At 34.1% G+C, this 14468-nt stretch overlaps 1 protein-coding gene across 2 annotated transcripts in view; it reads right to left on the reverse strand.

Annotated features, from left to right (window-relative positions):
* Positions 1-14468, reverse strand: part of LOC140452546 (KICSTOR complex protein SZT2-like) — a 177480-nt gene that overhangs the window by 149023 nt on the left and 13989 nt on the right. For both annotated transcript variants that reach the window (XM_072546872.1, XM_072546871.1), the window contains exons 3-5: positions 10964-11209; positions 6549-6779; positions 6339-6495 (exon numbers count right to left, since the gene is read on the reverse strand). In XM_072546872.1, the coding sequence (XP_072402973.1) occupies positions 6339-6495; positions 6549-6779; positions 10964-11209 (634 nt within the window). The remainder of the gene's footprint in view (positions 1-6338; positions 6496-6548; positions 6780-10963; positions 11210-14468) is intronic.

Raw genomic sequence — 14468 nt, forward strand, 5'->3', positions numbered from 1 at the left:
TCCATAAACTTTAGGAAGAAATGAAGGCCGAGCACACCTCTTTAATTTATTATTGCAACTCTCGTCGGCTGTCCAAAGGCAACGTACTCGCATTTGTATACGAATTAAAAAAATGAATTTTCCACGTATCTACATACAGAATCACATAATGATGAGCAAAACTTTATTAACTCAGAGTTTATAATAAAATTAGCATACCGCTGTGACATATTTAACAAATTAAATGATCTTAGGAAGTCTTTGCAGGGAAACAATACTCATATCCTTCAATTGGCAGATAAAATTACCGGGTTTCAGAAGAAGTTGCTCTTATGGAAGAGAAAATTAGAAGATTAAGAAATTGACTGTTTCCCTGCTTTACAAGGTATTCTACAAGAAAAATCGATAGAAATCCTTGACACCTCTTTAAAAAATATGTTTACACAACACATTTTATCATTGAGCGAATACATTGAGAAATATTTTCTCGAAGATATGGAGCAATATGACTGGATCGGAAACCCTTTCCTGACAACTGTTCAAACTGTTTGAATTTTGGAGCTCACTTTCTCATGAATATCATGCCATCAGCACTGCTGCATTAAAAGTTTTATTACCATTTGCGACTTCGTACTTGTGCGAAACGGACTTTTCTGCAGTTGTAATAATTAAAAAGAAGTACAGGTCAAACATAAACTTAGAAAAAGAAATGAGAGTGGCAATTTAGAAACCGGAGCCCCCTGTTTCATAAGCTGTGCTCAAAAAAGCAAGCACATCCCTCACATTAACCAGCCAGTTACATAAATAAATATCCCTTTTCATTTTTGTGCCTGTGTTTTGATTTCGTTCTTAATTTCTAATAAAAAATATAAATGTGCAAATAGTGTTTTTGTTATAACTATAACCTGTTACTAGGCTAGTACTAAAATTGGTAAGTATTATTGGGGGTTGGGTTGAGGGCGCGTCGCAAAAAAATAGCAAAGTCTCAAGGGCGTGACAGTACGAATAATTTTGGGAAGCCCTGGTCTAACAAGCTATCTATAGTTTATTTTTATGAACGAGAGAGTAATTAGCATAATTTTAACTGGTAGCTCCGACCACTCCATGGGCGTGCTCAAGATTAATTGAAAAATTACTTTGAATAATTGTAAAAAATAAATGAATTATTTCAGTGTTATAAAGTGTTATGTGTATGTAAACAAAAGTGACCTCTTTTATCACACACTATATTAGAACTGACTGGCCTACATTAAAAAGGGTTTTAAAAAATTCACATTTTTTTTTAATTTTTAAAAATTACAAAAGAGAAAAAGAGTTTTTAAAACCGTCTAAGGTATGTTAAATAGATGAATAAAAATATTAATATAAAACTTACAGCTACTTGTTACAAATCCAAATCAGATTCAGAAGATGAACTTTCAGAACCAAGATTTATAATAACTGGCTCGATCATTTTATCAGTAATATTGTCCAGCTTCCACATTTTTTCCTCTTCTTTAATAGTGTGATTTACTGCCTTTTCCCAGTTTTCAGGTTTTACATTATTTACGGCCTCCAAAAACAACTGTTTAACATCATGAATTTTAAAAGTGGTATTTTTTCTTGAAACTTCACTCTTTATCTGTGCCCATACCAGTTCAATCGGGTTTAATTCACAATGATATGGTGGGGATCTAAGTACTGTCATTCCACGATTTTTGGCAATTTCATCAATTTCGTATTTTTTAAATTTTTCTTTATGAAGGGCACACAACGAATAAAGTTCCTTTCTTATAGATCCGGGATGGTACGTAATATTTTTTGAACTCAGCCAATTCTGCAAGTCTTTTTTTAACCACTTGGTTGTGGGCAGTCCTTCTATAAGTCTGGAGTGATAACTTGCATTATCCATTACTATTACACAGTTCTTAGGAAGAAGATCTATCATTTGTTCGAACCATTCTTGAAAGACATCAGCGTTCATGTCTTCATGGTAGTCACCGGTACGAGTTGATTCAAAAGTTAATAAACCACCTTCAACAAAACCGTCTGAACTGCCAATGTGTACTATTATCAGCCTGCGTCCCTTTCCTGATGGTGGGTTTAAACCAGTAGATAAGTTATTTACAAAAGCGTGCCTTTGACTTGTAACAGTTTCATCCTGCCAAAATTTATTTGGTGTATGACCCTCGTTGATCCATGTTTCATCAAGATAAAATATTTTTCTTTTTTGGTTTCTCATTTCCTTTATGGTTCTTAGAAAATGTCTTCTCCATATGACAATATCGCTTCTTTCTGATAAAATAGACTTTCTGGGATTCTTTTTCCAGCGGAAGCCTATTTCTTTTAAAAGTTTCCATAACGTACTTCGACTCACTTCTGGGTAATCCTTATCATCTCGAACTGAGACAAGAACTTTATCCAATGTTGGAAATTCTTGTCTAAAGAAGAATTCATGCACTTTCCGTCGAAGTCCTTCTTTAAAATGATATTCTATTTGAAATTTTGGTTTCCCTGGAGCATTACGTGGCATTTGAAAACTACCACATTTCTCTTCTTTAATAACTCTGTAAATCGTAGATTTCCCAACACCAAGTGTACTGCTAACTAACTCAACGGTCTCATCAACACTTTCATCACATAAACGTTTGTCTGTAAATGATTTAAAACAATTAAATATTAATGTTTTTTCATTAACTGTTAGAGGACCAATTTTTCGGCGTTTACACGGCACTTCCAAATTTTCCATAACACTAGTATACACAATAAACTGCACCTTGCAACTGAAATACCTACTTTTAGTGAACTGTTAAGAATTTTGAATACGCCACTTGGACCTTCCTATATACAAAATGGAAAAACCCACTATCACATTTTCTGTGGAATAAGTTTAGAAGGTAATTATCTAGTCAATTACTGTCGTAGATTCCTGGAATTAAAGAATTAAATGTTTGATTGTTGAAACCCTTACTTCGTGGAATGCACTCATTTCAGATAAAATAAAACGTTTTATTTTATCTAAAGAATTAAACTTTATTTTGCAAATAGGCAAAGAATTAAACTTTATTTTGTAAATAGATAAAATAAAACGTTTTATTTTATCTAAAGAATTAAACTTTATTTTGCAAATAGGTAGGTACTTTATTAAACTTTTATTGGTTATATATAACCAATAAAATAAACATCTTACATTTCTTGCAAATTCATTAGTACCTGTTAACCTCCATCACTCCGACACTGGCAACCTTATTTAGGGATTAGTAACCCTCACAACTATTGTATTCTATTCTGCTCCAACCTTTATACCTGGTGGTCATACTCAATTTAAAATTGTTTTCCTATATACTTCTGTAAACTTGTTGACAAATATCTGTTTTTCATTGAGTCACCCGTATCAACAGTTTAGGGATTTGCATACATAATTTATTGTTTTATTACTCTCTCATACATAAAAATACACTATAAGAGAGTCAATAATATTCAGCTTAGCGGTCTGCTATTGTTCCGAGGTGTCAAATTCCATAAACAATGAATCTACCTGTTTTATGAAATGATCCTTTGTTTATATAACTTCACACCTCGAACAATAGAACCATGCTGAGCTGAATATTAAACAGTCTCTTGATAGCTTGTTAGACTATATCTGATTTACCCTCTTATGCAGGGTGTCACAAAAAGATTGGTCATATTGTAGACAAAAGATTTTTAGGGATGAAAATATAAGGATATTAAAGTAAAAAAATGAAATTTGACTATGAATTAAAAGTTAAGCATAGCTTAGCATAGTTTAGTGATTTATTCAAACTGAAAAAAAAACAGGTCCGGTTTTAAACAATTAGGTCGTTTCACCCTGTATACGGTTTTTAAAAATTCTTATAAGAATTTTATAGATTAGAAAAACAGGCAAATACAATGGCATATGTATTTTTTCCCTACACGATTACTTAATTTTTAATTAAAAAAATCAAATTCATAGTCAAATTATTTTTTTCTAATTAAAAATTAAGTCATAGTGTGGGGGAAAAATAAATATGGCATTTTAAATTTCTATTTGTCTAATTTATAAAACTTTTATAGAGTTTTCAAAAACCGCATACAGGGTAAAATTTTTGCTATCAACAAAACGAACTAATTTTTTAAAGCTGGACCTGATATTTTTCTATTTTAAATAAATTATTTGATTAGGTGGAAGTGGTATAACGTTTGACCTAAATATGAGACACATCGAACTTACCGTTCAAAAGTTATGACGAATAGAAATTTCAGTCAAACTCACAACTCACTTTGTACATTATTAAACAATGGAAGGAGACACTTTTTAATGGTCTTTTGTTATGCCCCATAGGGGTCTCCATACGAGGTAGCAGTATGTACTGTTCCTCATAACTCAACCTGTATGCTTCAGCTTGTTTTCAAATTCAACAAGTTTTTCGTCCTCCATCAATGTTTTGGTGTTATATGTTGCCATAAACCATATTATTTGCAGTTGTCGTTTGTGATGGTAGCTTGGTCGACACCACATCTAACTCCAAGGCTGCTACCATAGCCTGATTTCAAAGGACTGATACGAGACTGAAGGCCTGGCATTTTCTTTTTTTTTTCTCATTCGACGGGGATTCCTGGCCGTTTTCTCTACCGCGCTGACCTGTGCGGTATGATAGAAGGTTGTTAGGATGGGTTAGGAAATTTGGTGTCTTCGGCAAGGACGGTCGGTTGGGACATGGGACATGACATAACAAACTATTTGTAGAGGACTGAAATCTGTAGTAAAAACAAATGTTAAACAAACATGTGTTGCGTTTGATCATATTGATGTAAGATGTTTGACAATATTTGAATTGTCCATATTTTTATTTTATGATTAAATTATAAACAATAAATTTTACTAAATACTACTACTACTACTGAACAATAAATATTACTTTGCAAACAATAAATTATATTGTTTACAAAGTTATGAAGTTAATGAAATATACTCAGTTGACGAAAAATTGAAATGCCAGATCTTTATTTAACGTAAGATATTCTAATACACTCCAATTCAATTTCAGGTTATACAATAATTCAAAGAATTTCAATATAGTTTTACTGTGATCCTTATTCCTAAAAATAATTTATGATAATTTCTTAACATAAATCTATAACAAATGTTCAAACAATCCGCCATTTTGTACTAAACAGTATCCCAATGGATTGTAAAATTCTCTTCTACCATTAGCCAGAACGCGGGGCGTTATTTTTGAACACTGTTCAATAATTCGTATTTTTAATGCTTCAATATCTGAAAATAATCTGTAAATTTTTGGTCAGAATAGATTTTTGATTTTAGATAAAATAATCGTTTGGAGCTAGATGTTCCGATCTCGGAGGCCACTTAATGTTACAGTTAGGTCCAATATAACAATTATTAAATCTGTTTTTAAGGCAAACCTCCCAGTTATTGTGCGTAGGGCATCCATCCATTTGAAACCAAATTTCTTCGTCATCTGGAGCTATTTCTGCAAGTCTCGGTAAAAACTCTTCTTGTAGCAAGTTTAAAAACTTTTTTGAATTTAAATTTTCCTTATGGAAAAATGAATATTGTGTCTAAATATAAATTTCGTTCGTCTCTCAGCATCTTCTTCTCTTAGTTCTAGATGACATTGAAATTTATATGAACGGAATTTATCCCTTTTCAAAATTTTTAAGGCCGTGGAATTATGAATATTAAATTGGTCTGCAATGGTCCGAGAACTTATTCTAGGAATATTGTTTATCCAGGTACAATTAAAAAAAACGGTCCCAGTATTTTCAAAATTTTGTAAAATACTTGTTGAATTGTTGAGTGACTGGAAATTGATATATTGGGATATCTTCCGCTAAATAAAGAACTGATACTTCGACCACTATTGCCTGAATAAAACATTTTTACTATTGGTACTTTCTCCTCAACTAAGTACATTATTTAATCAACTTTATTGTTTTTTAAATAATAAATCACAAAATAAAAATTTTGGCAATTCAAATATTGTCAAATATCAGAAACATCAATATGACCAAACGCAACACGTCATACACATTCTTGCACTGCGTGAGGCCTGAAAGATATATTATATTTTTGCAAAATTTTGGAATATGTTTAATTCGTAGAAAAATTTTAACATTTGTTTTCGATATAGATTTCAGTTCTCTGCAAATAGTTTACCCTGACTTTTGGTGTAAAATAATTAGGGAAGCAGAAATTCAACAATTTAGAATTTTCGATTAAGTTTCCTATGGCCCGTTTGACAATTCACCACCCTGTATATAGATAATACAATAGATAATTTATAAATATTAAGCGGACTGCTTAAGAGGTCTGTGTACCAGTGTCAAATTTAGCAATTTAACTTATTACTTACGACTTAAGCTGTTCTCTGGAAGAAGAGAGATAGCTAGCATTGAGTACCGTAGCATATTTACAAAATTGACATCTGGTGTCACCATAGGTATGCGAGAATACATCTTTCCAGTATCTGGTGAATCGAATAAATCACCCATTAAATGTTCATTCTGATTCTAAAAAAATTGAAACTAATATCAAAATTATTTTACTTTTCAAAAAAACTTACCCTCTGAGAATCGAGGTGATCCAGAGCTTTGGAACAAACGTCTGCAATTTTTTCTTCTAGAATGTGAAACTGTTTTTCAACATATTTTAAGATTTCTTTAAGATTATTTACTGTTATTTGCACTCCTTTGACAAGAACTTGTTGTGCGGGACTTAAAAAAAATGGGGTGTTTACTATTACAGTGAGGTATATGTTTGGTTGGAGGGTTATTGAACTTCCAGGAATTGTAAACTGAAAATCAAATAAAACAATTAAATGCAAGATAAATAAAATCATAAAAATCAATCTCAAGAAAATTAAATATGCACATTAGCCAACGAAGATATTCACAAAGATCATCAACAACAGATTTACAAATGCATTAGATGCTACACAGTCAAGAGAGCAAGCTGGCTTCAGAAGTAAATGCAGTACCCTGAATCATATCCATACGATTCGAGAACTAATGAGTAGAGCTAAAGAATATGATATACTGCTAGCAATAACCTTCACAGATTTCGAGAAGATTTTCGATTCTATATATCCAAGGCAGTAATAGAAGCTTCGACCAATAAAGGCATTGACAAACCGTACGTTGAGACTTAAGGAAATATTCTACAGACAAACAAAAGCTAAGGTAAAAATTTATGAAAACACATCATAATTTCGCACTACCAGAGGCGTCCAACAAGGAGATGCAATATCACCAAAGCACTTCAGTGCAACTCTAGAAAAAATATTCAGCAAAATGAACTGGCAGCCTATCCATTGATGGAGAATACCTCAGCCATTTAAGATTTGCAGATGACATCGTAGCCAACATGTGAGTTTGAGCATTGATGTGGTTAGTGCTCGGGTCTCGAAGTCTTCCATAAAGATATTGGCAATTACTGGAGATAGTGGGGAGCCCATTGATGCCACATTTATTTATCTGTAGAATTGATTTTGGAAGATCAAATAAGTGTTGGACATACAATGTTTAATGAGAGATAAGTGGTTTTGCTGGATACCTACTGTATTTAGTTTTCAGAATGTTTAGAGAATCGACGCGGTTCAACCCGCAAGACTGTTTAGTTTAATATTCATTTATTCTTCTTCTTCTTCAGGTACCATCTCCGCTACGGAGGTTGGCAATCATCATAGCTATTTTAATTTTTGAGGCAGTAGCTCTAAAAAGTTTCTTGAGCCATGAAATTCGTCTTCTTCCGATGCTTCTTCTACCATCTATCTTTCCTTGCATAATGAGTCGCAGGATGCCATACTTCTCGCCCCGCATCACATGTCCGAGATACTGTAGCTTTCTTTCTTTAATTGTAAGTTCAACTTCCTTCTCTTTACCTATTCTTCTCAGTACTTCATTGTTCGTAACTCTATCTACCCAGGAAACCCTCATAATTCTTCTATAGGTCCACATTTCAAAGGCGTTAAGTCGTCTCATTGTGTCTAGATTTAACGTCCATGATTCCACTCCATAGTATAGTACACTGTATACGTAACATTTTGTTAGGCGTACTTTAAGAGCTAATGTTAAATCTTTGCCACATAGGACCTTTTTCATTTTTATAAAATTAGAATGTGCTTTTTCGATTCTGACTTTGATTTCTGCAGTGTAGTCATTATTTTCTGTTATAAGTGTTCCTAGGTAAGTGTACTTTTTTAATCTTTCGATCTGCTGGCCTTCTACTGTCAAGATTTCGTTAGTATTATGGTTGTTTTTAAAAATTTTCATAAACTTCGTCTTTTTGATATTGAGCGAGAGTCCGTACTCCCTACTACACATTACTATTTTACTTATGAGTCCTTTTGTAATAGTATTAATCTTAGCTCTAGGTTTAATTGTACTAACCGCGGAAATCTTTCGGAACATTTTATTCGCCTCTACGGGGAGGAATTTTACCGGCTCAATAAATCATATAACAATCTGCTGCTACGTAAGAGTCTTCTTTGTAATTTAACATTCCTTAAAGCCTGCCAAGACCATAAAGCCATTTCCAAATTTCTAAAACTCAAACACCATACTTCTTTTCCTTCTATCTCCCAAATTCTTAGAAATATCAGTTTTGCGCTTGTCCGTGAAGCTATTCATTTCACTAGACGAAAACTAGTTACCACAAATATCAATATTTTCAATATCTGGTCATCTATTTATTCTTTCAATGTACATCCTATATTATGGGACAGTTTCGACCGTATCAACACACAGACAGCCCTAAACACTTTCGAATCTAAGACTGAAACTCAGAAGCGCAAATAAGTGCATCTAATTTTCGAACAAATTCCAAAAACCTCAATGTTGGAACCCACTACAGTGGTTCATAACTTTTCTGATACCCTTATTTCGACCATTGCCACTCAAGCTTTAGCACAAGGTTTCAATTACTTTGTTACCCCAAGTCACATTCCAATTGACACAATCATATGTCAAACTGAAGAAGCCATCTCCAGTTTACCTTCCGAAGAAGCTGAAATAACTAGACAAGACATCGCTAGAGTTCTTAGAAACTCAAAGCCTCCTACTCCAACTCTCAACATTAGCCAATGTTGCTAGAAGTGGTGTTAGAGATTAAATGGGTAATTTTGGTGTTAGTTTTTTGACCCTGGACTTGTCGAATTTTTTTCCACATGTGGGAGGGATATGTGTTATTATTCAAAGATGATACATAGTTATGCCAGGATGTTTCCTTGCTCTGCTTGACAACGTATTTGCTTTGGCTTTCAGTTGAAAGCCAAAGCAAATGCCCTGAAAGAACTTCAGTTAAATCCAAATCTAGTCATTCTTCCCGCAATGCCACAATTCCTAATAATCCAACAACCTATCTGGAGAAAACAACAAAAGCCATTATCAATAAAACCTCTCTTCCTCCTGTTGACATAAAACAATCTCTAATTCCTCGTGAAAAGTCTTCCAGTACACCTCGAATATATGGCCTACCCAAAATTCACAAACCTAATATTCATCTACGTCCCATTGTCAGTGCATATAACTGCCCTACACAACCATTGGAAAAGTACTTGGCCAAAACTCTACAACCTTTTGCCGAAAATGCTTCATCTTTCGTCAAAAATTCTTTTCATTTCATTGAACTATAGACGAAACTCTAAACATTCTGAAAACTAAATACAGTACCCAGCAATACCACTTATCTCTCATTAAACATTGTATGTCCAACACTTATTTGATCTTCCAAAATCAATTCTACAGATAAATAAATGGGGCATCAATGGGCACTATCTCCAGTAATTGCCAATATCTTTATGAAAGACTTCGAGACCCGAGCACTATCCACATCAATGCTCAAACACACACGTTGAGGATACATTCGTCATTTGGCCCCATAGCAGGGATGCTTTGGTGTCTTTTCAAACTCATCTGAATGGCATACATCCTAGTATCCAGTTCACGATGGAGGTGGAAACTGATTCATCCCTACCGTTTCTCGACGTTATCATAAAGAAAAACCAATCCCAAGGTTTTCATGTTTATCGAAAACCCACCCATACCAATCGTTAATTGCATGATAAATCATCCACTTTCAAAAATTAATTCAGTAATCAATACGCCTTTCCGATGATGCAAGTAAACCCGCTGAGCTCTCTTGTTTAAAACAAGCACTCATCCAAAACGGTTACCTCGAAAATCACATCAATAGGAGCATCCACAGACATCAATCTCCCACTCAATCTCAAACCAAAGACTCAGACCTACATCATACGAAAATCGACAAAATTCTTAAATCGAAAGGAATAAAAACAATATTTACCCTCTAACAAAGACTTTCATCGCTTGTCCGATCAATCAAAGACAGCATTCCAAATGAACAACACGAAGTTTATGAAATTACTTGTGCAGACTGTCCCCGATCCTATATAGGCCAAACAAATCGTAGAATCCAACATAGGATTTATGAACATTCTATTTCTGTTCGCAATTCCGATTCAATTTCAGCTCTAGGTCAACACCATCTTCACACAGGCCACAAAATTGATTTTGAAAACTCCAGAACCATAGCCCTCATCCGCTTCTATAAACCAAGAGTTATCCAAAAAAGCCATAGAAATTGAAAAAACGCCAAATTGTCCCAATAAAAGAGATGACGGCATAATGTTACTTTCGACATGAAGACCTTAAGAAAATCTTCTGTTCCCAGCGGCAGTAAGTAGTTCATTGATTGGTGATCAGTGTAGTAGTGTCTGAAAGCTCGGGAGACTGAGACCTCGGAAGCCCCGAAGAAGACATCAAAGAGGATCTCGAAAGCTTTTCGCAATGAGAATCAACGCGGTTCAACCCGGAAGACTATTGAGTTTAATATTCATTTTTGTAATGGTTTTAATCTTAGCTCTATATAAACTAGGAACAACGAAGATTAAGAGACTAAAATTGAAGGTAACCATGACATATCCAGTGGCTAGTATTGCACTCTAATGATAATACTTACCTCTTTACAAAGTCCATCAATACTAGCATTAAAACAATTCAAAATCTCATCAAACAGGATACTATTCTTCTGAGTATCTACGTTTGCATGTGATGGACTCATGTCTAAACAGTATACAAATCGGTAGCTTTGAGCTATGAATTTTACTTCAGTCCTATAGGTGACTAAATATCTATTACATTTCATTGGCAGACTGTGTTCTCTAGGAATAGCAGATATTACTTCCAAATTGTTGGATATCTCCGCCTGAAAAATAAACGAAATTATCAGTAACGGTAAGGCATAATACGAGAGTTTTTAAATATAGAACCACCAATGTAGAAACATTAAATCAGCGTTGTACAGTTTGATGTTTTAATAATATAAGTAACCAAAACGTTCTGTTATGTGAATGTTATCTGAATTGTTTAAAGTGACATAAAAAAAATTTCCTAGCCAAATGATGAAAAAGAGTAAAATGGTTGAAGATTTTCATGCGATCGTTCTTTATGATTTTCAACGTAAATTAACATACCAATAAGCGTCTCGAGCTCTTTGTATCAATACTTGTATGGAAAATAGGGCCTCTCACGTTCCCAGTCCGCTTCTAAACCCAAACTGAACACTGCTAATTTTTTCTTCAAGTTTTCTATATATGCGAGAGTGAATAACAGAAAGAAGGATTTTGAGTGCATGGCTCATTAAGCTTATAATTCTGTAATCAGAGCATCTGGTGGCATTTGCCTTTTTGGGGAGAGGGATGAAGGTAGAAACTAGCTAATCTGTAGGAAATTCCGCAGTTTCATAGATTTTGTTCAGTAGACTTGTTAGGAGTTTGAGTTGGTTGTTTTCAAATAGTTTCAATATTTCAACTTGTATGTTATCAGGTCCAGGTGCTTTGTTGGTTTTTAGTCTTTTTATTGCATTTGTTACTTCACTGAGTGTTATTTCTGGTCTTGAACATCCAGAAACACTGACTGTCTCTTGCTCCTCCTTGAATAATTCTTCCATGTATTGCCTCCATCTCTCAAGTATTCTCTTATTTTCGTAGAGCAGATGGTTGTGCTCGTCTAGTATTAAGTTATGACTTCGTTATCCGTTTCCTCCCGTTAAGTTTTTGATCTTTTTATGTAGGTTAAAAGTGTTATGTTTCTGTTCTATCGATTCTATCTCTATGCATTGAGCTTGTAGCCATGATTCTTTTGCTTCTTTAATCTTTTTCTTAATGATTTTGTTTATTTCTTTGTACCTTTCCTCATTCTTATTTCTGTGTTTTCTTCGTTCTTCCATTAGCTCTAATATTTCTTGTCTCATCCATGGCTGTTTCTTTATATTGTTATGTGGTTTAAGTTTATTATCTACCACTGAATTACAGATATTTTTAATTTTATTCCACATATCATCCACACTTATGTTTTCTTGATTAATATCTCAGATTACCATGCTGTTTATTTTGTTGTTGATCTCCTCTTTGACTTCTTCTCATGTCGTTTTATTTTCCAATTTCTCTATGTCCGGACGTTTTTGTGCTTTTCTTTTGTGGACTTTTTTCATGTGGAATTTGAAACGTCCTAGTAAAAGATTATGGTCTGATGGAACATCTGCTCCCGGATATGTTTTTGCGGATTTTATGGAATTCTGAAATCGTTTGTTGATGATGATGTAATCAATCTGGTTTCTAATCATTTTTTTTAACAGTCAGCTAGAGATTTCCAGGTGTAGAGTCATCGAGGTGGTAATTGGAAAAAGGTGTTCATTATTGTACTATCTGTTTCCTGGCAGAACTGAACAAGGCTAATTGTCGTATAAGATCACGTTCTTTCATTAGGAGGTGAATGGGAAGCGTATCTGCAATCACTTGTAGGACTATCGTCGATGTAGTCCGGCACGCACTTATTACCTCGAGGAGGGCAGAGAAAATAGTTGTGGCATGTTCAACGTCGAGACGTAATACGAAGAATTGCTGATAAGCGTTTTCCTGGGAGGAGTAGGAGAGGAATACCAAAGAAATCCTTGGGGGAAACGCTTAGGCAGAACATGTCGGTAAAAGGGATTGATATTAGTATGACTAAAGATAGAAACTACCCAAGATAGGGATACCGACCCCGCATAGGGATTAACGCAAAGAGAATTATGATACCATCCAGTGCATTTCGGTGGTTTTCACATTTATGAGACATCCGACATCAACACTGATTCAGTGTCAAATGACTTTTTTTATTCGAAATAAACGAAAGTAAATTGTGGAGTCGCCTATCACATTCGACGCTTAGAGAGGTTATTTATGTGTTTAAAACAATTATTCACTGAGTCAGAAAAGAATGATTTCAAAGTGCATAGGGGCTACGTAAAATAAAAATTTTACACAGTCTATGATTAATAGAAATAATTAAAATAACATAATTTTGCTGCGTACACGATTATCTATTTAGTTAATGCGCGTTTGTAAGATTAAAAGTCATTTAGCATGATAAAAATGAAATAATCGCGAATGTTTTATAGCATAATGCAATCAATAATGTTCTATGGCGCATTTATGAGGAATTTCACCTCTCGTGGGAATAATACCACATAAATAAATAAATAACCGCGTTATGGAACTTTTAATATTGTTCCTTTATTTTTAGTAGTCGCACCATACCCAAATAACAATAAAAACCTATATCCCAGTTAATCTGTGAAAAAATCATTGATGTCACGTAAAAATCGTAACAGGTTTTAGGCCAGGAAATGAAGCTAAAAAATGGCAAAAACTCGCAATTTTTTCGTCCACCATCGATTTGTACAAAAATTTGGGATTAGGCTCATTTTACCCTCTAGTTCATTTTCTACGAGTATATTGAGCCGTTGTACGCTTATGGTTTTTTAACACTTTAAGCGCCACCATACAATGAAAATTGTTGGTCACTAGGACCAATTTTTTTTGTAATATTCTCTGTTTGCTAAGGTATTTTATAATCTATTTGAATAATATTTTTGGATATCTGTCTTTTTTTTGTGAACTTTGAAAGATTTTTTTGTAGCCTTAGGTTTATGCCACGTGGCCCAAAGAATTTATATTGCTTCTACGGGGCCATGTGGTACATACGTTGTGCCATGGCACTGCCTGGTATTATAGACAATGTAACCGTCTCGAGAATCAAGCGACTCGTGCAAGTCAGTCTGTTGTTAGCTTCTTAGATGAACAGAGTTTTTGAGAATAGCAGTGTAGTAAATTGAATGTAAACAAAGTGTACGCACAATGGGAGATTACGAAAAAGGGCAGAACCGCATTTTACAGTTGTGGGATTAACTAATGTCGAATGAGGAAAGTGATTCTGTAATAATAGGTGATGTTTATTCGTCTGATGCTTACTCTCCTAGTTCGCAAGCTTCAAGTGACTTAGTACATTTTTTGTCCCAAAATAACGTAAATTATGTCAAGAAGTAAATGTTACAATGGATTCTGGAGCATCTTCAAGCAAATCAAATAGTTTATCTGCCTCTAATGATGTTGGGAGATTTGCCGATTAGCTCACAAACAGGG

This window comes from Diabrotica undecimpunctata, chromosome 10, assembly GCF_040954645.1.
Source record: "Diabrotica undecimpunctata isolate CICGRU chromosome 10, icDiaUnde3, whole genome shotgun sequence".
NCBI lineage: Eukaryota > Metazoa > Arthropoda > Insecta > Coleoptera > Chrysomelidae > Diabrotica > Diabrotica undecimpunctata.